Genomic DNA, 23,864 nt, shown 5'->3' with positions numbered 1-23,864 from the left:
TTTTTTTTTTTTTTTGAATTTTTTTGAATTTTTTTTTTTCCTTTGAAAGTCAGGAGCCAGTGTCCGAGTAGTTAACCAGTTACTCACCGAGATGGATGGCCTGGAGAATCGTCAGCAAGTCTTCATTATGGCTGCCACCAACAGGCCAGGTAAGGACCCAAAAATCATAGCCAAAGTAATCATAAGAAACTGGTGGCATTAATTTTCTTCTCATGCAATCCTGTGTCCTTACTTGTTTGATTACATAACTTTATTCTCTACTTAAAATTATGTAAAATTATGATGTCTTTTCAAACCCAAACCTTTTCTCAGCAACTGTRTCAGCGTATTAGTCTGTTCTACATTCGTGGAAAGAACAATATGAGATGAAGGAACATCTTTAAATGTCTCTTAATTAGTACCTGGTCCCACTGATGTAAAATGCTTTTAAAGACCTCTGACTTAATTGGATTTTGAATTATGTCCTCAGAATATAAAAGAACAAAAGTTAAACTAAAACAGTTACATACATTTTCCTGTTTATGTTGGTTTTCTATCCAGAAACAGTTTTGTATTTATTTTTTTCCCTTAAGGCATCTTTGTCCATTTTTTCTCAGGTTGCTTTTTATTTTTTTGCTGCTTAATCTCATGTTCCAGTCTTGTTCCCTCAACCTGAACTTATTCGCTCTTCTCTCAAATTATGTCAAMCTTTGATGCTTACTGCTTTCTGTGCTCCCTTTCTGGCTCCTCAGTATTTGGTAGCTTTTACAGTTCCTGCAGCATCTTTTGAGTTAATTAACTAATCACCGAGTCCACTTTTATGTATTTTACAACCAATTCTTTGTCTCTCTCTTTCATACCATAGAAAAGTATGCACTGAATTTGCACTCCACCTAGACACTGAGAATTACTGCCAAGGGAATTTGTTTTGACTATGGAAAGAAACATGCATAAAGCAATAGCCTTTCGTTAGTTATGAATGTTCTTCTGAACTTTATAAACAAAATTAATTACAGGGTTAATAATGGGGAGTATTTAAAAGCGTACTGTTGTAGGTACCTGAATTTTGGAATCAAGTTTTGTGCCCAGAGGAAGTGTTCGGTAAATTACTGGAAAAGATGAAACATGATTCAGGTTCCGTAATTCATGTATTATATAAGATGTAGAAAGCCAGTCAGAAATGACTTAACAAGGGATAATAGCATAACTGCTTCGGATGCGAATTTCAGGAGGAAGAAGTTAAAATACTTGACAGATTGTTTGAGACATATAGGTTGAGGAAATCTGTGCCGAAATGGCAGAATAGGCAGTTATGAGGATTTTTTTAATTTTGTTTTTAAGCCTTAAAAAATTCAAGCTTCATGAGGAAAATCTTCCTGTCTCCTTCTCCATGACAGACTATTAAGCCTTCTATATGGTGAGATATGGGCAGTAGATGCTTAATCTAAACGTGCTTGTAGATATTCCTTGTTTTTAACGCAGTAAGCTTTCATGGCACAAGTGGTAATTGTTCTGGCCAGTCTATTAAGTTCTAGATGCAGAAATTGAAAGAAGGTCTACGACTATATAACATGTATATACAGCTGCAGTTGGGTATATGAAGAGTGCTAGAAGTAATGTCATGACATTGCCTTCGCAAACAGATCTCCTTCTGAATTGGTTATGCTGGTGTCTAATCCCTGTTGAGCAGCTTTATTTGATTGTCAGCATTTCTGAAGGGCTTGTTTTCATTAGGGGTGTGCATCTAAATCCTGATGACAATGGAGTCCTAATTATCTCAGGTGACTTGGGTTAAGATTTCCCGCGCTGCTTTAGGTGAAGAAACATCCAACCTGACTTTGTGCAGTGCCAGCTCAGGAGCAGCGCGGGTACAGATGGGGTGAACAGACAGGGCCAGCGTGTGCTCAGCACTGTTTGGAGCCAAGGCCTTGAGCACCTTTGTCAAGGTGTGCAGGAACAGTGAGTATTGCAGCCTGGGAATGGGCTGAAGCCCTCTGGAGCCAGCTGGCTATTTCTGTATGTGCTTCCCAGATGTCTTTCGGCACTGGTGTTACATGACTTCCATTATTTGGAACCTTTTTATGACTGAAGACTTTGAAGACCTAACTGATTTTGAAGTACTTGAATAGTTTTATAAGGGCCCCTGGAGAGCAACAGCTAATATTTGTAGCAGTCCAGTTTACCCTAATTCCCTGTTTTACTAGGTTTACTAATTATAGTTTATTTGCCGCACAGCTTAAAACTCAGATTCATTTTGTGAAAGCTTTTATCAACTTGGTACTGTGTAGTTCCTGTTTTTCCAGGAGGACAGGCAGCACGCACTTGCTCGTTTGTCAGATGAAACGTGCAAGTGATAATTCTTATTCTGGGGGTCCTGAAACGGGTCTGCAAGTGATAGTTCTTACTCTGGGGGTCTTGAAACAGGTCTTTATTCTGTCCTTGCAAGCAGAATATTTTCATGTTTCTTGCACTTGGTGACTTGGAGSGTGCTCTGTAAATCATTCTTGACTATAGTTAAATACATGAGGATGTAGTATTCCCAACTCAACCTCTTTGCACTGAATGTAGAGCCAGTGTCGAACTTTGTCAAAAGAGGATTGAACATTTAAAGCCCTCAAGCTCATTAAAAATAAAGGGAGCAAAAGTAAAAGGAGACGCAGAAATGATCATGTTAGAGCCTTTATGGGTCAGCATAGTTGTATTCTTTTTCAGTCTGCCTCCTTCCTAAAACCCAAAATTAAATACCTGCAGCAACATTAAACACTATTGTTCCCACAATTCTTAACATACCAGTGTGCATTTCTGTAGTGGTGCTGCTGCTTTCTTCCTCTTTTCCTACTTCCCCAGGCCTTGCACATTTACAAACTCTTTAGAGAAGTGCTGCAAGGCATCAGCAGTTACGTGGGATCCACCAAGCCTGTATATAAGCTGAGAAAACAGACTAGACATCGGTGCAGCACTACCAGCTGGTAGGGATTTAAGCTGGGCTTAAACTGTGATGGCAGTTTAAGCTTGCTTTTACTCGCTGTCTTTAGTCCTATTATTTCTTGTGAAATGTCTTCTTTTAATATTACCTAGTTTTGGTAAGTGCTGTTTCCTTCAGCTGTGTTATTAGTCATCCAGACCTAGTGGCATGAATCACATGCTTTTAAAGCATAATTTGAAAAAAAAAAAAAAAAAAAAAAAAAAGTCTTTCATTTATTCTCCGGCAATAGTAATTCATTTAGTCCTCATTTTAAGAGTCTAGTTTGGATAGGTCAAAAGTAGTCCATGCAGTGAGAGCTGCTGAACTCTGTTACCACAAAATGTTTGGCCAATCAGAAGTACTGAATCTAATGTTTTGTTTCAGTTTTGGTAAATAGGTCTGTTCTGGTTTGTATAAGTTGTTATTTAGCACTCTTGACCAGYAGTATCCAAACACTTCTGAGAAGTATTTTAGGTAAAGAGATGGCCCTTATTTGTACGGGCCAGTTGTATACCTGTTTTCCAGAAGAAATCTACTCTGTGGAGTGTGTTTGCTCGGTAGGGATTTGGGGAGATAAGAGAGGCAACTTCTATTTTTTATTAAAGACGTGGTTGAAAAAATGCACTTAACGTGGGGCAAAGAACATTTTCTTTCATAACGGTCCTTAATTCACAAAAATTACATTTGTTTTGTCTTTTACCAWCTCTTGAATGCTACCTGCCTTTCAAGGGGAACCTCAGTAATGCAGAGGTTATGAATGTGAGGACTTGGATTTCGTTTACTCCAAAGGTGATTTAAACAGCTATTGTGAGTATAGAGAAGCTTGAGGGACTCAACACAATAGCCTTTGTTGCTGGGATGGAATGAATTTTCCTGAATGTAGTTGACTGTTTTATAGTTGAGGTAAGACATGAATAACCAACTGGAAGTGACTGTGAGACTAAGGGATTTTATCATAGSACAATATAGTGTCACATTATAGGACAGTGCCTGTCTTACATGAAGAACAGCCCGAAGTTTAAGCAGCAGGGACTGCATGTGCTCATTTAATGTTGTCTTAGAAWTTTATTAGGAAAGTAGTATTGTCATTTTCCAGAGGTGATGTCAATACCGCTGACTGTGTCGGAAGCTAAGACAGAACAGGATTACCAGCCTTTTCACTTAATAGAAACACCTTATTTCCCTGAGGCAGCTGCTTGAAAAATAAGTACTGTGTGTCATCAGGTTTCCGTGCCTCGTTTTCAAACTTGGGAGGTAATTGTTCCACTTTTAAACTTGGGAGATAATAATAGGCTTTGAAAGAGATCTATATCAGTTTTATTAAAATGCTAAATATGTTTAAAATTAATTGACTCTTCTGTGTTTACATAAGTCTACAGATGATAAATAGTGAGAAAACATTGTAATTCATCAGGTGAAATCCTGATTTGAAAATCCCTAAAAAGGGACCATTATTCAGTTGTTTAAAGCATATGAAGTGTATCTGAGGACTGGCAAATAAGTAAATGTTAATTTCTGTGATATGTTACTTTAATTTTTTGATGATTTAAGAGCTGCTCCAGGCCTGGAGGCCCTGCCCTGAAACAGCAAAGTGAAATGAGTGTGCCCGTAAGAGATGAGGGCAGAGCTGTGGTTTAAATTACAGCACAGTCCTCTCATGGTTAACCACCCTGCTGCAGCTTGCTGGGCTACTGCAGCTCGCTGAYAGGCAGTCACTCTCACAGTGTGGATTCCCTCGCTGGCAAATGGATGAACGTGTCTTTAGTCTGGATCAGTAATTTAATATTCTGGGGCAGGTAGAATGTAAGTTCTCTTTATGTAAGATGGAAATAGTGTTTTCTGTGTCAAGCCTAAAATTCTTACAGAGCTTTTGAAACTTTAGTTTGGGAAATGGTCAGTGTGGGGCATTGCAATGCAGTCCCTGTTTGGAGTGTTTGTTTCTGAGTGTAGCTGACCTGGTGAGCAAACCTCAGAGAGGCAGAAATAGGAGCATATTTGTCAAAGGCACAAGATAAGGTATCATATATAGCACTGTGCATAGAGCTACAAGAGAGACAATCTTCTCTGGGCCTGTCACGGCATGGCTACTGTTTAACTATTTTTTCAGCTGGTCTGGATTAAATAATGCATCGACTTGAGGATATTCTTTTTCTTTTTTCCTGCATGTTTTTTTGTTGCATTCACAGTAGCTAATTTTGCCTGCAGGGATGTCTTGGATCAGAAAAAGCCAGGGAAGCTTTTAGGTATGAGGTGAGAGTATAACTTGAACAAAACCACTTACATGATTAAAGGGAAGGAAGACCAGCTCGTGGCAGGATTAGGTAGCTAGAATCTCAGTGCCAGCCCTGCGAAGCAAACCTTATATTTGCCAAAAGAGGGGCAGATGTGCTTCTGTCTTTACTGTATTTTTTTTCCATGCATGTAATGAAGATTAGCAGCTTAGTCCTTCCTAGTTCTTCATATATTTATATATATTATATAGATATGAATGTATGTTCTTTGTTTAAAAGCTACATTTTTTTCAAGAGGATATGAAATTTGCAAGGGTACTAAGAGCTTCATTTGAAGTACKTCTTCATTTTGGCTTAACACTTGGGTTAATTTTCACCATTTAATTTTGGAGAAGATTCTTGAAATAGCTGTATTACACATCTATAGAACTTGCAGCTTGATGTACTGAAAACAGCTTTTTTGTCTTCTGTTGTTGCTTTAGTGACTTTACTGGTCACTGCACTTAAGTATGTAGGACGTTGATTTTTCATAATCCCTTTGTGAGGCAGAGTAAATGATTCTGTGTTTGGTTAAGCTGGACATCAAGAAGCCAGGTAACTTAGAAACATCATCCAAGCAGTCTGTGTGGAAATGTGGACAGCAGTTTAATTGCCTGTTGAAGCCTGAGGCTAAAATATTACCAGAGATTTCTACTGCATTTAAATTCTGAATGATTTTCAAGAAGCAAATTTGAAATGTTTCTSTTTCTTGGTCTCCATGTACATCATAAAATCTGGAGCCTGCACTGTTTCCTGGGAAACACGTCTGTACTTTGTAGCTCTGTTTTATGTTTTTGCCGGTATCATATATCATCATCTAGAAAACTAAAATATAAGGGTACAAATGACAAATAATATTACATTTACATATGGGCCCTATGATGGCTCCTACATACTTGGGATTCATAATTTGTCAGTATAATTTATATCAATAGTGCAACAATTAATATGGATAGAGCTCTTTAGGGTAGAGCAAACTAGTTCCTTGCTCATCTGTGCTGAGARTGACAGAAAAAATACACCGTATTTCCAAAGAGATGACCTCATTTGTGCATAGATGGTGTTTGTGGGTCCTGTTTGGTCAGATATGGGTATCGGAGACTCCAACTTGGAACAGGTAAATCTATTTTAAATAGCTACTTTAATGCTTTGAGCATCACATTGGGACTCCAGTGCTTCTTGAAATATCTCTACAGATGCAGGGAGTGCATATATTCCTGCTCCCACACACACTGCCTTGAAGTGTCTCCTGTTTTCAGAGAGAAAAACATGTCTCCTGTCTTGTCTTTTTCTTGCCCAAGATATCATTGACCCAGCTATCCTGCGTCCCGGTAGGCTCGATAAAACACTCTACGTGGGTTTGCCACCACCTGAAGATCGACTTGCTATTTTAAAGACCATCACCAAAGTGAGTATTTGGAAATAAAACCTTATCTTGAAGCTTGGTGGAATGATGTAGARCAGGTTAGATCTTACAGAAGAACTGCACAATCCTGAAACACCTTCAATTATTACACAGATCATAAAAAATAAATCATCAGCCACATCTCTTACATTTTCTGCAAGGTTGCTTGAGTTGATAAATCATGAATAAGGCAAACTTGTTGAATATAGACATTGCTGCCTTTGTAGTCACAATCTGAACAGTTTTAATTAAAAGATTCCTACTGTGATGAGTAATGGGCCTAGAAGTGTTTTGTGCATTTTGGGGGGAGGAGGAGTTCCTTACATGTTCGACAAAATGATTCACTGCTTCCAGCTGTATTTGTTCGGTGTTAATCACCACACTTAGTTCCCTTTGGATCAGTGGGAATCGTGTGCATGGTAGAGGTGATAGATCAAAGTAAATATGAAAAGTAAAAATGCTGTCTTTGRGGATCCTCTTGGAGTTAATGGCACRTTCTGCTCATAACTTGGAGCATAGAATTATTTACCAGTATCTTTGCAAGTACAGTACAGGAGTAATCAAGGYCTCAGACAAAAATACACAGAGAATAAAAAATTATGAAGCTGCTAAAGAAAAGTTAATAAAACTAATAAAGAAAAAGAATATACAGAGCACTATAGATTACTCAGATATTTCATCCTTTTTCTAATTGGAAGTATTGATAGTTGTGAGCAGTGTTTTATCAGATGTTCATGAGCAGCAAAGGAGACAAAGCCTTGGCTATAGAGAAGAGGCAGAACTTTAGTATGAATTTTGTGGAAAACTGATCATTTTTCCCTCAAGAAAGTCCCCCAGACTTGCATAAGAAGAAAGGTGTAGGTGTAGGCAATAGTTAATGTCATAAGGGAATTTGGGAGGCGAGGACACGTTTAAAGCATGTCCTCTCATGCTGYGATAGTTGTGTAAAAGTCAGGCTCATTGAACGTTCAGGGTACCTGACTTGCCTTTAAAGCATTCTATATATGGCATTATTTCAYGAAGAAAGAAGTAGTAAGGATGCCCATTTGCCATTAGCAGTAAAATGTTTAGTAGATACATTTATTTTTGAAGATAGATTGTGAAGTATTCTTTGAAAATGGGGCTTATGTGTTTTTTCTGACTTAAAGCAACCTGCTTCTGGAAGAAGTGGGTGGTGCTGGTCAGTCACTAGATAGTGTAAACAGAGCAGGAGGATTATCTGTGATCTGAAGAGTGTCCATGTCCTTTGTGTGTGTTTTCTTTCTTCCTTGCTCTGTRTTTTTTTCTGAGAAATCTCCAGAGATTTGCAACCATTTCAAGTGTAGGAAATGAGCGTGGCAAAGCTTTGCACAACCCTTTACGGGAGCAGAAGGTGATTTKAGACAAAACTGATGCCACCCACACTCCCTTTCTCATAGATTTTGCTCACCCTCTCAGCCACATGTGAATGCCATATGTGTGCACCCAAGTGCCATGGCCAGCATCACTTGTGTGCAGCACGGAGTGCGAGAACTTCTGGCTCTTGAATCCTCATCAGACTTTTGCTCCCTCATTGTGGAAATCATAAACGCTACGATCTATCTTCCTGTTGCAATCACACCAAGAAGATGTGTTGTGAAAGAGTTTTATTTCAGTAAAACTGTACAAGTCAGTCCTTTCCAAAGTGCATATTAATTAGACAAGAGAAGCAGGCCTTCACATGTCTAGYTTATCATCATTACGTTCCTACCAGCTGCCTCAGCTTCTGCGGTGCACGTACTGCTCGGCCTGTCTCCCTTCTCCAGAGCAGCTGGATCATCCCACTCATAAAATGCCCAGCAAACTTGTCTGTTTGAGAAGCAGTAGGTAAAACAGTGTCCCTAGCAGAGAGGGCATCTCTTTAGCTTGCAATCTTTTATCATATAAATACCTGAGAGGAGAATATCAAGAAGATGTGGCCAAACTCTTCTCAGTGGTGGCCAGTKACAGGATGAGGGGTAATGGGTACAAAACGAAACACAGGCAGTTCCATCTCCCTGTGAGGAAGAACTTCTTCACTGTGAGGGTGACAGAGCCCTGGAACAGGCTGCCCAGGGGGGTTGTGGAGTCTTAACTTCAGTCTAACTTAAAATGCCATTTGTTTTTGTTTGTGTGTTTTGGATGGGTTATGCAAAAAAGAATAATAGAAGAARCCACCTCTGGGATCTTTGTTCAGGAAGCAGTAATAGAACTTTAGATTAGTGTCCAAAAATGCAGGAATGTCCACAATTTATAAACCTTCATGAAATCACAAATGGAAAAATTCTACTTTAGAAGTGTATCCTTGTCTGTAACGTGAAAGGCATATACAGGTAATTCAAGTCTTAAAGGTGGTAAGGCGAGGCTAAATCTGGATGCTTTCAGCTTAGTGAGTTGATTTCAACACTTTATTGCTGCAGAGGGTAAGAGGAAGTTATCTAAGCRATGCCGTTGGCGTGACCGGCTATTTAAACTATGTCCAGTGTCAGTGTTGCTGCCTTGTGACAGGCTGGCTCATGTTTTGTTAGAGGAAACCTATTCTGTTTGTGGAAAGTTTTAAAGTTTGACTTTAATACTGCATCATACGTTTTTAAGGCTGGTCATCATCATTCTTGCTTTGAGATGAAAACTTCTCTAATATTAATGGATATATGGAGAAAATTGTCAAATTCCTTTATGGTCCCTGACTAATCARCTTATTCGCTGTAGGGATGGTATGTGTGAAAGGAATAATTTCTTACTCCTTTTTATCACCTCACTTCCCATAGGATGGCACTCGCCCTCCACTGGACGCTGATGTGAATCTGGAAGATATTGCTTTTAGTCAGCACTGTGACTGTTACACGTGAGTAGCTTCTAGTTTGGGCTTTAATATCTGCAATCCTAGCAGCCCTCTGATGCAAGGTTGTGTGTCTTACGTTATTGCTACACGGACCTCTTCGTTTCAAGGGCTACAAGCATTTTCCTTTGCTCCATTTTCTTTGCTCCCACTTGGGCTTTACAAGGATTAGATGGGAATATGTTGATGCCAAAGTCCTTTTCATCTGAATTATTCATCTTTGCGTTGTAAATGCAGATCAGTAAAGGCCACTCTTTCATCTTGGCTTTGCTTAGTCTTGTTCTACAGTGCTTGCAACAGCTGTTGTTAAGAGAACCCTCTTAAATGGTGGGTCCATGCTAAAGATGGTGAAAGCAAATAGGGTAAGCTCAGCTGTGCTCTCACACAGTTCCAAGCAGTGAGTTTGACACAGTAATGAGGGCCTATTTCAACCTTTTCTTTTTGAATACCAAACTATATGTTAGGCATATTTTTATAGCCACCCCTGTTAGAGCGATTTGCAAACTCAGTGTTCGGCATAACTTTGCAAAGCTATAGACTATTAAATGATTTATTAAAAGCTATTTTCTGAAATAAAGTCTTTATGACATGCTGCCTGTTGCAGTATTGCTGTTCAGTCTTATAAATGGGGGATATCACCAGTCCCAGTTTTTAGTTTGTCCTTGTTTCAGACCTGGAAAAGATGAATATGTGGAAGTCCTGTAAAGAAGCAGGGGCAGTTGTGTATAAAATGCTTTTGGGGAAGGGATAGTGGCTTTTGCTATTTTGAAGGCTTGTGCAAAGCTTAACAGCTGGAAACAACCTGTTTTGAAAGACTGATCTGACAGCATTTTGTGGATGCTATTATGGGATGCTGTTATTTTAAGGCCATGTTAATTTTAGCTGTAGGCAAAGCATCTCCTTGTGATGATGAGCGGTGTCGTTTGCATTGTTAGAATAGGACTGACTCCAGCAAAGTGYATCATGTTTCCACCAAGGGGCACAATATTACTGAGGAGTTTAGTGTTTTGAAGGATGGGTCCCTTGCTCCTTATGCATTTGATCTTAATCTGAGGCTAAAATCTGTCCGTGGGGAACTTTGCTCTTTAAAAAAAGTCGCAGCACCAGGTAGTCCTCAGACCTCTTTCCCTCATTCTTAAGAAGCACCTTTGTGACAGCACAGCCTTCTTCGTCATCTCTTACCCTCTTTCTTTTTCCTTTGGGTACATAAGAATTTTGCTTTGCCCTCTCACTTTGTTGGGGAGGGAAGAAAACTGCTGTGAGCAGGAAGGGAATGGGAAACGTGGCCTGTTGTTGCTGCAGAGGTCCTGGCCCTAGCTCTGCAGCTGAGCACGGGACAGAAATGGAGTGGGATGGGCCATGTGGAAAGCTGTGATAAGACTCGTAACTGCACCATTTCCCTCCTTCCCCTCTTTCTTCTGGCCAGTATTGAATGCATTTAGGATTGTGGGTGCTGCTTTGGTATGTCACGGCCTTCTCTTGCTCAGCCTGCCTACTCCTCTTCTTGTGCCTGTATTAAGGACTTTGTTTGGGATCAAATGACGTATAATAGCATTGCAAATGCTGAATGTGCCCTAGCTGCTGTCCAGTTTYTCTGTCCTTTAAATGATTTCTGACTCCTAACTTAACACCTAGAGGCCTTTACAGGGTGTTAAGGTGCAACTGCTATAATCATTTGATTTTTTTTTTTGTTTTGAATACTCTACAATCTGTTATGAGATTATGAACTCTTTCTTTTTTTTTCCCCGAATGGCCTTTTAGACCACTTATCATTTGCATTATGGTTTCTTGCATCAGCCAAAGATGGGAGAAAATTATCCTAAAATAACCTGTTTGGTTTTGTCTGTAGGGGTGCAGACCTTTCCGCTTTAGTGCGTGAAGCTTCAATTTGTGCCTTGAGACAGGAAATGGCCCAGCAGAACAGCAAAAGCAAGACAGGTAAGGAAGCCTTAGAACAACYGTATTTGTACAGTGAGAAGATAAATGGCCTGTAAAGTGCTGATCATTTCTGAGCCAAACAAATCTGAAGCCAGAGGTTTGTGTCTGGAACGCKTAAGAACCTTGGTAGAAGATGTAGATGAGAGTACAAGGAAAAGTTATTATGCTGGAGTTTTAGCATAACCTTTTGACTAAAAGAATTGAAGCTCAAACCTTTTAACCTTCCAAAAATATTAGWTGGTATTATAAATTGAAAATGTATATATTAGATTGAATACTTCATGCCTAATTTTCACGTAACTATGACAGACTAATAAGCTCTTTCTAAAGAGTAAAGTGGCAAAAGAAATTGCTGGAAAATGAGCACGGTAGGCATACAGTCTTTATAGCCTGCTCATTTTCCAGCAATTTTTTTTTGTTATTTTATGCTTAAGTCAAAGCTAAGATGGAATTGTGACTTTCCAGATGATATCCTTGGAAAATATATTAAGGYTCTAGCATGATTCTGATTCCTAACAACCACATGAGTTTTAATGACTTTGAAACACCCTTTTTGATCCCGTAGGTATCCAGTCCCATCTGTCTTTAGTAACAGCAGCATGTTTGTATTTCTTGTTAAGCGAGTGGCTGGGTCCCCTTGGGTGGGGAGGGCTAGAAACAAACTGTAAAGCCTTCCTTATTGCAGGAYTTGACTACCCATTTTGCTGCAGATAAGAAAGGTACTAAAAGCTTTTGATTTGAGATAGAAATTCCTGAATCAAATATGATGCATTTTGAATAAATATAAAAGCAAACAGGATAAATACAAAGATACTAATCTCTTGATCAAAGATACTAATCTCTTGCAGCCTGATCCAGCCATAAGATGGACTTGTCAGCTGCCAACAGATGTGTAATGTGTGTGCAGGTTGACCCACATGTTTGTAGCAGCTATTTATTTTGAAACGTTTTTCAAYTGTATTTTCAGCAGTGGTGTACAAACAGGCAGGAGAATTTCTTGCTTCACCACAGGACATGCACAGCTGACTCCACTCCCACGTTGTGTACATGATTGTAGATGGGTGGTGCATGTGCAACAGCAAACAGGTCCTTTGCATCACTTACCTGGGATCAGGGCTGTGCATTACCGTGCTGTAAAAACTATCACAACCCCCTTGTTGTACCTGCTTTTTCCTTCTAGAGCAAGTTTAATGTTTTGTTGTATGGCAAGGTTTTGCTTTGACTTGAAGGATTTTTTTTGTAGTGAAAAAGGAGAAGCTTCTTTTTTGTGATATCTCTTAAAGAAGCCATAAGTTTTGCTTCCGTCTTGGAACAGTCTTGAACACTTAAACAGTGCCCTAGGAGATGGCAGCTGTTCGACTCAGTGGGGCRAACCAGCCCAACTTTCTAACAAAGATTGGACAGATTTCCAGTTTTAAGTGCCCTCATTAGCCCAATTTGGGCATCCAGTGTTTTTTGCAAACTTGGGGCTTTTACTGTTGGTTCTATTCTCGGGGTCACTGATGAAGATAATGCAGAGTCCAGCGCTGGACACAGGACTCCAGGTRTGGTCTCACAAGGGCTGAGGAGAAGGGAAGTACAGCAGAGGTATTTGGGGATACTTCTATCCAGGCTAAACAAGGTACTTGCATGGGAGAACAGAGAAATCTGCTGTGAGATACTTACACATGAGCCAACTTCTGAGAAGGCAAGGGAGAAACTGCTCCAGAGCTATGGTGACAAATGATGGCTCTGAACGGCTGCGTGAGGGAAAAGGGGATACAGATAAACTCCAGGAYAGGCAATTGGAAAAGTGGAGACAAAACCTGCCTCACACCCGGATAACGCCAAACAGAGGCCTGATATAGAGCAAGTTATTTAGGATTTTAAAATCCTGTAATGGAATGGGGAATGATACAAAAGGTTCTCAGGTATGTACTTAAAAATACTTTGTAAGCACAGTTTGTAGTAAAATGTGTGCAGGAAATAAAATGCCACATTAGAACTTGAGAAATTTACTTCCCAAAAGGAAAAGTACCTGAACTCTAACGCGATTTGAGATAAACTGTAGTTAACACAGTATCTTTGAAAATTAAATTCCTAATCTGTAGGTGAAAACGTTAATGCAAACAAAAATTAAAAGTACTTTGGCATAAGGTACAGATTAAAAAGTTGCCTAAGATCATAGACAAGAGTGGTATAAAAAAGTGGTATACAACGTCAGGTATTCATGCCACTACTTAGATCTCATGCAAAAGACAGTAGCGCATGCAATCAGGCRTCATGAATTTTATTTGAAATATTGTCACTTCCCTGCAATTTCAAATAGTAATTTGTTGTGCTGCTTTTCTTTAAGGTGAAATCAAGATTTGCCATAAACACTTTGAAGAAGCTTTTAGGAAAGTGAAATCCTCAGTGTCTAAAAAGGTAAGAAAAGTTCACCTGAGAAGGACTGTTCTATTCTGGAAAGGATCCTTTTTATATACTTGTGATGAGTGGGAATAGTTAAGGTTAGAATATTCTTGCATGTGTGTGAAAGAGTCAACTTCTAAGAGCTAACCTGAAATGTCCTGCTGCACCTCAAAGACCAAATATTCTATCTTTGAACCATGTACTTCAATTAAATTCATTTGGAGAATGCTCAATTAAATTATTCTCCTCCCACACTGAGTTGCTACTTCTTGCGTGGGAGAGAAGTCTGATGTGACAAAGCAACCTGCRTTCTCCTGCGAGGATCAGAAACCACAGAAAGCTGCAGCTTACTGCTTCAGTGCTTACTTTAAACTGCACACTCGCTTTTCTCTCCCATATTGGCCTCATTTCAGTTGGCTTTTTGGCTTAATTGGTTGATCTCTGTGAGAGAAATGCAGCTAACCTCTTTAAAGCTGTAGAGAGATAACATCTTTTGTATTCAGTTTGAGCAGCAGWAGTTAGTGCCCAGATTACTCACTTCCTCCAAACTGTCCTTTTGAGGGACTGAGGAACAGTTACAGTGAAAGGAGCTAGCTTGTTTAAAAAGTTTCAACRGGAGATCTTTGTAAAGCGGGTCTATTTTTGCAGAAGCAGAGTAGGGAGTATCTTCACTCACAAATAAGGCAGTAGAGTTTTAGTGAAACTGTTCCCAACCCTGCGTGGCAGTAGGAAGGACGASAGCTCTGCCGCAAGGGCCTTTGTTAATTACGTGTTGCCAGTGACTGTTACCTGATAACCTCAATTGCATGAAGGGGGAGGGGGGAAGGGAAGTGTGTTGCCTCTAATTAGCTTTTTGTTCCTAAAGAATTCTGGAAAAAAAAAGTATAGCTAGTGGCTCTCATATCTGATTTATTTTCTCCTTAATTCTAGTATTGTAACTTYACATATGTTATTTTTACTGTCTGCTGAAGTTTTATCCTCTCTCTTATTTTGGCACTGTTAGGATCAAGTAATGTATGAAGAACTGCGCCAGTCACTGCACAGATGATACATTTGGACAGTTCCCCAGRGAGACTTGCATTGGTGAACTTCATAATACCTGTGTCTGATTTCAGATCTTTATAACTTTTTAATCTGCTTCTGAAAAGAAAAAGCTGTTGTAACCTAATGCTYTGAGCCAGCCTTCATTTAACTACATCCAGAATAAGAGGTAGGAAAACAAAAAAACAAAAACAAAACCCACCCTTTTCCCTTTTTGCTTATCACTATTTTGACCAAAAGATACTCAATATTTAGGCTTAGATTACTTAGATTATGTTTGGTGCCCTTAATCCTTCAGGGACAGAGAGGCTACCCCCTTCAGTGTGTAACTGTTCAGATACTTGCTCTTAGCCRTAAATGAAAACAGCTGCTCTCAGGAACAAGGATTCATAAGAATTATTCCAAGAGCAGAGCTGGGAGACTAGATCAGGGGAGGGCCCCCCTTTTGTTATCACACCCTTTAATCCTGATTTCCCAAATAAGGGGACATGGGATGATTGAGCCGGAGTAGGTTCTCAGAGTTGCTTCAACTTCCTTTTATCTTATCAAAAGAAGCCAGCCAGAGATGGCAATGTAGTCAAAGGAGGTAAAGCCTGGAAGTCTGARGAATGTTAGTGTATGATTTAAGGGCATCTAAAAAATTCAGAGTTATTTTGCAAGCTGGTTTTTAATTCTGAAAATAGAAACTACAAAACTAGAAATTACTGATTTGAATTTCCTAAAAGAGTGTTTGACAAATGCTGTAGAGGGAAGAAAACTTTTTGAAGAAGCAGGGCAAGTCTCAAGCTGAGATTTTTTTCCCCCAAAAAGCTATTACTAGTGATCTGTTAGCTCACAAACAAGAAAAAAAAAATAGTTTGTAAAAATAAACTTAAAACACAAACCAAAAACAAAACCTCACACCTCACCTCATTTTTTTTAGGTTTTTTATATAGATAGATATATATATATTACAAAAAAACAGATTCTCAGATTTACTTGGTTCCTGATGTCATTAAAAATGCTGCCAGGAAGTAGCCTGATAGCATTTTTCAGTGTTCTTCATCTGATGCATTTATTTTTTATTTGTTCTTGCAGTAAGTTCATAATACAGAAAGCTGCATTTCTTTATTTAATACAAGCGATTCCATCTTGGAAAGAGGGTCAGCATTCCAGATGGTGCTACTGGACCTCAGTTAAGATGAGCTGCTGCTACAGATAAATGGGCAAGCAGCTTTTGAACCCAGAACCCTTCATGCATTTTTACTGCTGTCATCATTTTAAAGAGTTCTTTGCTTAGAAGAGTTGCTTAAAGGGCTGCTGGAAKCTCAGTTACAATCTCTGATTAACATTATTATTCATTCCCAAAAACCTGTACAAGCATCAGAAAAGAGGATTTTGGTTTTTGGCCAGCAAGTTGCATAGTTTTTCAGTTGGCTAGTGCTCATTTTCAAATGCTTTTAGACTGGCAACATTTCTGGATAAGTAAAATAGTTTTTGTAAGCAAGCTTACAGAAAGTAAACATCTTCCTTCCTTACTTGAATGCTCCGTAGTAGATGATTGGTCTTGTACTCAAACCTGCTTTTATCAGCATAAAAGCAGAGTTGATGTAACAGATTGCCATGAAGTCAGAGTTGGACTGGTTGTGACACTGAACAACCTGACCTAACTTCAAATTGCCTCCCCTTTGAGTGGGAGACAGAGACGGCTCTTAGCAGGTCCTTCCACCCTCCAGTATTTTATGAATTGTGTGTCAGGACAGACTAGATGATCTTCCTACACAACTGAACTTCARCTGGCTGTGCACAGAAGCGTTGCTCCTGCGCTGCTCCTTTTTCTTGCAGGAAATGCTGCTTACACCACACTAGTCATGATTAAAAAGCAAATTAAAAAAAACTTGTAGAAGATAAAATACAAAATAACTTGTGCTTGCCCACAGCAAATGAGCATCACTCACATAGACCACAACTTTGTTCCACAGATGGAGCTTCCCCTTTCCTAGCAGACCTGCCATAGAGAAAGTTTTCCCTCTAGGCATCTTGTTTCTGCTGGGAAGAGATCAAGAAAGTGTTCAGCATGTCATTCCTCTCTCCCCATTCCTGAGGCTACCATCTACCTCAACCACATTCATAATTCAGAGCGTGCTAGGTGCCAACTTAAGCACGAGATAAGGGGCAGAAGCAGGTGCAGGGCTAGCAGCMGAACAGAAAAACATACTCACCTCTCCACAACCATGCTGTCTTCATCCCTGGCTGAATATATAACATTTTCAGCATGTTTGTCCTCACTGCAGGCCTGTGTACCACTGCAGCTTTGATTGTGAAACAGAGGGTTTACCAGGGAAGAGTGGTAGTTGCATATGCAGAGTAGCAGGGCGGTAGATGATGCCTATCTACATTGTAGAGGCACGCCCGTGCAGCTCCGTGTTTCCCTGGTACACATCGCAGCAATCCTGGCACGTCCAGAAGAGGCTGCACTTGGCAATTGGTAAGCTAAACCAACACAATGTGCTTTGCTGCGAGTCTTCTGAGACCCTTTTACGTAAGGAAGGAGCACCATGTTTATCTTGTACCACTTCCCAAGCAGGATCCTTACCTGAAAGCGGTTTTTCCTCCCCTTTGTCCAACAGGATTAGTAGGGCAGCTTGAACCTACAGCCACAGCACTGACATTTTAATAAGAGGAGGTGCCAGTGACCAGATAGGGGAGCAGCAGAACACTGAACTACTGGCTGCTGAATTCTGAAGCTCCCCAACTTCTCTCACTACAGCACAGCCCTTCCCCCTGATGTTAGACTGAACGCCAAAGGAGCAGAGGGGCACTGCTGAGTAAGGAAGAGCCCTGGCTGTTCTTTAACCCAGGGGCTCTTTACCTGGAAGAGACTGATTTCTCAGCACTTTCATAGATTTTTTTGGCTCAGTAGTTATTTAGGCAATAGAAATGCACAAGTCGCAGCTATTCTTCAACAGCATTTTGGTTCCAGGCAGCAAGATTTGCCTGGACCCAAACTCCAGAGCTGTAGGAACAGGGAGGTCACCCATCCCACACATGATAACAGGCCATCCTTGTGGGGCAGACTGGTTCTGCAGCCAGACAAGGGCGCCAGAGGCAGAACTTGTTTTGGAAAAGGAAGGTATCCACAGCTGGCTTGGGGAAACTCATGCCTCCTGCAATCAGTCTGCCAGCTGCACTGCCTAGTCTACTTGATCAATCTCATATAATTAGGAGGGGGTAAAAGTCACATAAGATTGAAAACTGCACATGACTTTCARAGCTCCAAAGGAGAGCCAGAATCCTGAGCATTGGAATTACAACAGAAACACTCAGCGATGGACCCAACAGTTGACCCACTGATTTGTGTTTTGACAGTTAAACTCCAGGCTGCTTTCACATAAAGAAATGAGAGGATGGGTCCCACTAAGCAGCTAGTCAGGCACATTAGCTAAACAGAAAGGACTGAACAAGCACATAAAAAGGACAAGGCTTGCCAGCTCCATCTGACTCAAGAGAACACTTTTAAGTGTTATGAGTTTAGAACATACGACACTAAGTTAAGCCTTGCAGCTGGCCTATTTTGAAGGATGCTAACTCCCTTTAAGGATAAAATGATGTTGCAGCATCAACAGGTCTTTGTGATGCAAATCTTTTGTGGTCTGCAAATGATGTTGCAGACCAAAGCAGGTCTTCCAGGTCATCTGCTTCTAGCAAGAATCCCTCCTCCAAAAGTTGGCTAAGACCTCTTATATAATGCATGGATATTAAGATACCCAAGAACAGTGCTTACTAGTGCCTGCAAGAATGAGACTATAGCCTGTTGTAAAGATAACTTTGTGGCAAAGATTAAGCCCGCCCAATAGATGCTCTCCAAGAGGCAGCCATCAGCACTTGCTTCAGGAAGAGCACAGCAAGACACACTCCCCCTCAGCACTGGCCCTGTGACTGCTCTTAGAGCAGTAACATGGTGCTTGCACTCAGGGAAGTCAGAACATAAATCAGGACTTAACTCTTTAAAAAGCAAAAGAGCAACTGCAGGCCTTTTTGAGAAGCAAGAATTCAGGCACTGTCCTTTGGAAGTGACCCACTAAGGGGCTTRGGGGTCACTACATCTAAGGACAAATTTAACTCAGCCTTCAGTTATCTTGGCTGAATATTCAAGATAATTGAAAACTAAAAGTGAGAAATAAAGTGGCTATGAGAGTTACTTTGGGAGGCTTTCCACACCTCATTCAGCTATGGTAAACCTACACTGAAGAGTGTTATTTCACTTGTAAGAGAGACTTCAACTTGATTTGCAACTTTTTAACCATCTAAGTCCCAAAGTAGTTTTTCCACATCATTCAAGAGGATGACCATATTTCATAATACTAAATTCCTAAAACCTTAAACCCTCTAGCATCCAAGGACCACTCAAAAATCAACCCAATCTTTGAGATTTGTAAATCTTTGTTTTTAATTCAATTTTAAAATATTGGATAAAGTATATTGACATTATATCTCCCCTGTGCAAGATACTCTGCTAGCTACCACATCCCTGCCATGATAACAAAGTCACTTGAAGTGGCTGGCACTTTTATAATGAGACTTTATTGACACCAGTTCTGCTGCTTGGCTGGAGGTGAGGGCCCAGGCTTCAAACAAACAGAAGTCCCCAGCAAAGCACTGAAGACAGAATTGCAGTCAAGCAAGGATAGGACACGGTAACATGTTCTCTGGCACTCAGCTGCTGCTTCCCAAGCTTGCAGGGGACAAGGCAAGTTCCTTACAGCACATAACAGGTGACAACCTTCAGACTCCATATTTTAAAGTAAGAATCACCATTTGACATGGTGTTTTGCACCAGTCTGTCAGCTTAAAGCTAATGTATTGGTTAACAGAAGGCAGAAATAGGATGCTGACRTGTGTGGGGATTCTTTACTGCTCAGTAAGTCCATCCATTCTCTATTCCAATATAAAATAACTTCTCTAATAGAAAATTCAGTGGTATCACAGCTGTTTTCACTGCATTTTAAATACAAAAGGCCAATGTTTTTGTAGGCTACTGTAGTTTTAAAAACTTAAACAARATCCTTTAGCAATCCTGTTCTGTGTACACAAATGACATGCCTGAAAGCTCCAGCTGCCACTAACATTGTCTACCAGAACAGGGTGTTTCAGCTGATTAAGTTCCCTCCACACAAACCAAATTCCCAAACAATAAGAAATTCAAGAGCTATTTGAAACCAAGCTAGCCATAGAATCAACAAGGACAAGCCCACTCATATCTGGGCAGATCACAAGAACCCCTAAACCTCAGCAGCAGGACTTGCCGATACACAAAAGCCTCAGGAGTTACAGGGAGCCACCCAGGGGCTCTCAGAGCACCATGAGCAGCAGCTGCAGAGCTGGGCCCCAACRCATGCAGCTCTCAAGTAGGTGGGGACCAACAGAGCTAAAGCCACCTCTAAATTACCTTACTTTTCACAGGGAAGTTGCACAAACCATCTAGAATAAGCCAGCTTCACACTTAAATGATGGAATTGCTCCTTTAAACAAAAGTGAAACATATTCAAGTAATGCTTTAAGGGACATGTTACATATTTTAAAAAAGGCATTTAAGTATTTCTGTGCAAATCTTGTTCTCCCCACCTTGAATTAGGGAGCAAGTTCAAYAGAAAATTTAAGTTAACAGATCATGTTAGTTTAAAATCAACAAGTACAGCACTTTACAGTTAAATAGTCATGTTTGTGGGAAGCATACTACACTGAGAACTTTTTACTGTTTTTAGGAGTCAAASACATTTACTGCCAAAGTAAATCCTGTAACAAAGTGATTTAATATTRTGCATATAACACTGATCCTTAGGCAAACAGAGACGTTAATACAATAAATCTGAAGACTGCTAGGAATGTTATAGCTGGCAATAGTCTACTTTGTTGCCAAGTCCTTACRGATGCATTGCTAAGTTGCTGCAGATCTTATTTCAGGGCATGGGTGGACATCTTTAGCAAGAGACTTTGTACCAGCCACTTTAAAGCAAGCAGACATTGCAGTCTTTTTGGTTGCCAGAAGTTTAATCTTGTTTCACTTCACCCTTTAAATGCCTTTTCATGCGTGAGTACGGGCTGATTGTATCATCCATCACGAAGTCATAAAGCACTTTTATCCACGAGTTATACTGAGGCAGGTCATCATAGTACTCAGCTGCTATTTTCTTCACCTGCAGAGACAGAGGGTCATTTACTATTTAGTTCCTGCTATAACAAATTCTACAAGCCTCAACCTGTATCTTAACATGGAGCACTGGTAGCTGTTTTTAGACATTACACTTAATCTACTAGTAAAACAATGAAAATTTCTTGGAGAAAAAATCCTTATTGGTTGTTCAGTAAAATTTGTGCAAGGCTTGAAAGCTGCAGAAGGGGCTTGAGCAGCTCAACAGGAGCAGTGAAGTCCACACACCGCTGCTTGCGGAATGATGCAGCTCAAAGCAAGCAGGTAATTTTGAACTGCTGGAAACAATTACAAATGTAAAATTAAGAGTTCACTTTTAACAGCTAATTTTACATGTAGTTTTAAGCCTCAGCACTCAGGGTGGGGGGACAAACAATAATTTCTGAGAATAAGCCCTGAGAAGTCAATAGCTTGCAGAGACTTCACTCTTAGATGTGCAGCTTTATGATACCATCTTTTAAGCCAAGAGAGATGCAGTTTTCCTCAGATATCATTACTGAGGATATTTAACATCAGACAYGCAAAGCCTTGGAAATACCTGAACAGATCTATTTTGTTAATCTGTACTTGCAACACTTTTGCTGGTTACATGCTTGATTAAGAGCTGAAGGTAATTGACTCCAGCTGACACCACACCCAAGGCAGCACACCTACTACATGTGTGATTTTTTGACAGGATTTTCATTTGTCTCAGCTGGATTTAGGTGCTCAGCACTTCAGTGATCTTTAGCATGCAGCATAGCAGAGTCCAGTCCAATCAAATTAACTACTCTTGTAAAAGGCAGCTTTGTTTTCTTATCAACGCTGTGGATTAACAGCCTTATAAAGCTTTTTTTTTTTGAAGTATTTAATTGTGGAGATTAAAAAGGGAAAAAAATCACTCTACTGAGAACTTAAGTCGGGACATGTGATGTGCTARTGTGCCAGGTTTCTCAGCACAGAAGTTACCTCATCAAAGGCAACTTAACTTCAACTGCACTTGAAAGCCGAAGTCCATGAACAAGAGACATTCCCTCCAAGCCCAGCTCTACAAATGAATTGTGAATTTGGCTGGAATTCACAGCCAAGGAAATGCTGACAGGAAGAGGAGAAACCCCTCCCTCCAACACTAGCTGTACAAGGGTGACAAGTTTGGAGACCATCAGAAGGCGCAGCTCACCAGGTCCCATCATTACTGAGTGCAGCAACAAAGCCATGCGGCCAGCACCAACTGCTGTCAATGGAAGAGATAGCCAAGGCAAGTTCTGGGTGCCTTCTGCAARCCTGTGCTTTCATCCTCAACTGGGAAGCACAGAGACAGGAGCTGAACTCCACTTTAAACTTGGAAACAGGGAAGAAAGCAGCCTGAAAAATCCCTGTCTGCTACTCCTGCAGACATGGCCCATCTCAGCCTTACCRCGGAAGCTTTAATCATGTCAGTCTAGCACAGCTGATACTTGCTTAGGGTCCAAAGTCCTTCAGGAGAAAAAAAAACTAAGCTGCTCCACAATGGAAAGCTATTAAACATTTGTCAACAGTACAACAAAGCCCYGCGATACCTCAAGGCTTCTCTTTTTCCCCACCGCAGAACACAATCCTGAGCAAGTGACTGTGACTCAGTGGCCAAACTGAAGGATAAATGTGTGTTACCATATTTTACTTATAATTTCAAGAACAGAGGGGGCTGGGAATTTGCTGCAGACTCTCTGCAAGTTAACTAGTTTCATATACATKTCCAAACAGAAAAAAAATACTGAAGGCTGCTTGTAATTACAGAGAACTAGAAGTTAGCACAAAAGAGAGGGTATCATCACATGTGTTTCCACCCAGCTCCCTTTACAGGAAAGGCTAGACCAGGAAGCACATTAGTAAGTCTACTCAGGATACTACTAAAACAGTAATTTCCCCTTCATTATTTATCTTACTACTAAAAAAAGCATGAAAATTTCCAACTTCTAACTTTTGAGGATTTGCTGAACCTATTCCATCAGTTTTTCAAGTTAGAATAGGGCTTAAGAGAAGTAAACTTACCAGTGGAAGGCTCTTGCCAGGAATATTGGGGAAGTCRTGGTGCTCGTTGTGATAGCCAACATTAAAAGTGAGCAAGTTAAGGGGGCCATAGTAGGAATATGTTTCATGCCCTTTTAAGAACATGTAATGTTCAGCTATGAAGTGTCCTGAGATGGGGTGCAGCCCGAGGCCCAGCACGGAGCCCGCGAGCATGTAACAGAGGGACTTGGCTCCCCACAGGGAGTATATGGCAACGTCAAAGGAGAGCTGGGCCAGCAGGTTGATGATCTCCAGGCGACTGATGGGCTTGGGGTTGATGCACAGGGGCCTSATGGCGTAGAAGAGAGGCTGAAGGACAATCCACATGAACTTCCTGAAGCGCGTGCAGAAAAACCAGCCTTCGAAGTCAGTGGGAATGTCCACGTCTATGCCATCCCCGCCCAGGTAGCGGTGGTGATCCATGTGGTACCTCTTGAAGGAGATGGAGTACGGCACGCCGAGAGGCAGGTTGGCAAATATTCCAAACCACCGATTCCACATGGCTTTCCTGTTGCCGAAGGCACTGTTGTGAGAGATCTCGTGAATAGCCAGGGTCATGGAGTGGCTAACGCAGCTTCCGAAGACGTAGGCCCAGAAGAGCACCCACTTCCAGTCCAAGTCCTTCACGAGGTAAAACGCAGCCAGCTGCGCGAGGACCATCAGCAGGACCACCCAGACCAAGTTGGTGTCGGGCTTCATGAGGGCCTTGATCTCGGGATGCTTCTCTGCGGGGCGAGGAGGGCAGGAGGCCGTTGGCTCGGCGCCGGCTCCCCCGGCCGCCGCGGGACCCCGGGCCCCCGCAGGGACCCCCCGGCCGCCGC

General features: G+C 40.8%; 2 protein-coding genes across 4 annotated transcripts in view; one reads left to right on the top strand and one right to left on the bottom strand.

The window, feature by feature from the left end:
• The window catches only part of NVL (nuclear VCP-like), a 33,015-nt gene extending 17,532 nt beyond the window's left edge, over window positions 1–15,483 (top strand). For 2 of the 3 annotated variants that reach the window (XM_026048085.1, XM_026048084.1), the window contains exons 18-23: window positions 50–149; window positions 6,516–6,622; window positions 9,385–9,461; window positions 11,305–11,393; window positions 13,729–13,799; window positions 14,788–15,483. In XM_026048085.1, the coding sequence (XP_025903870.1) occupies window positions 50–149; window positions 6,516–6,622; window positions 9,385–9,461; window positions 11,305–11,393; window positions 13,729–13,799; window positions 14,788–14,832 (489 nt within the window). In that variant the 3' untranslated portion in view covers window positions 14,833–15,483. Of the gene's footprint in view, window positions 1–49; window positions 150–6,515; window positions 6,623–9,384; window positions 9,462–11,304; window positions 11,394–13,728; window positions 13,800–14,787 lie in introns of those variants that run through there. The other variant, XM_026048086.1, reaches the window with a different exon arrangement.
• A 3,455-nt stretch (window positions 15,484–18,938) lies between these two features.
• Window positions 18,939–23,761, bottom strand: DEGS1 (delta 4-desaturase, sphingolipid 1). The gene is made up of 2 exons (XM_026048066.1): window positions 23,026–23,761; window positions 18,939–21,001 (listed from the first exon to the last, which is right to left on the bottom strand). The coding sequence occupies exons 1-2, from the start codon at window positions 23,740–23,742 to the stop codon at window positions 20,855–20,857; spliced, it is 864 nt and encodes a 287-aa protein (XP_025903851.1). The 5' UTR covers window positions 23,743–23,761; the 3' UTR covers window positions 18,939–20,854.
• Between the last annotated feature and the right edge of the window lie 103 nt (window positions 23,762–23,864).

This window comes from Nothoprocta perdicaria, unplaced genomic scaffold, assembly GCF_003342845.1.
Source record: "Nothoprocta perdicaria isolate Ctin4 unplaced genomic scaffold, notPer1 scaffold_51, whole genome shotgun sequence".
Taxonomy (NCBI): Eukaryota; Metazoa; Chordata; class Aves; order Tinamiformes; family Tinamidae; genus Nothoprocta; species Nothoprocta perdicaria.
Note: the sequence above shows the minus strand (reverse complement) of the source record. Positions and strands in the feature narration are given on the sequence as shown.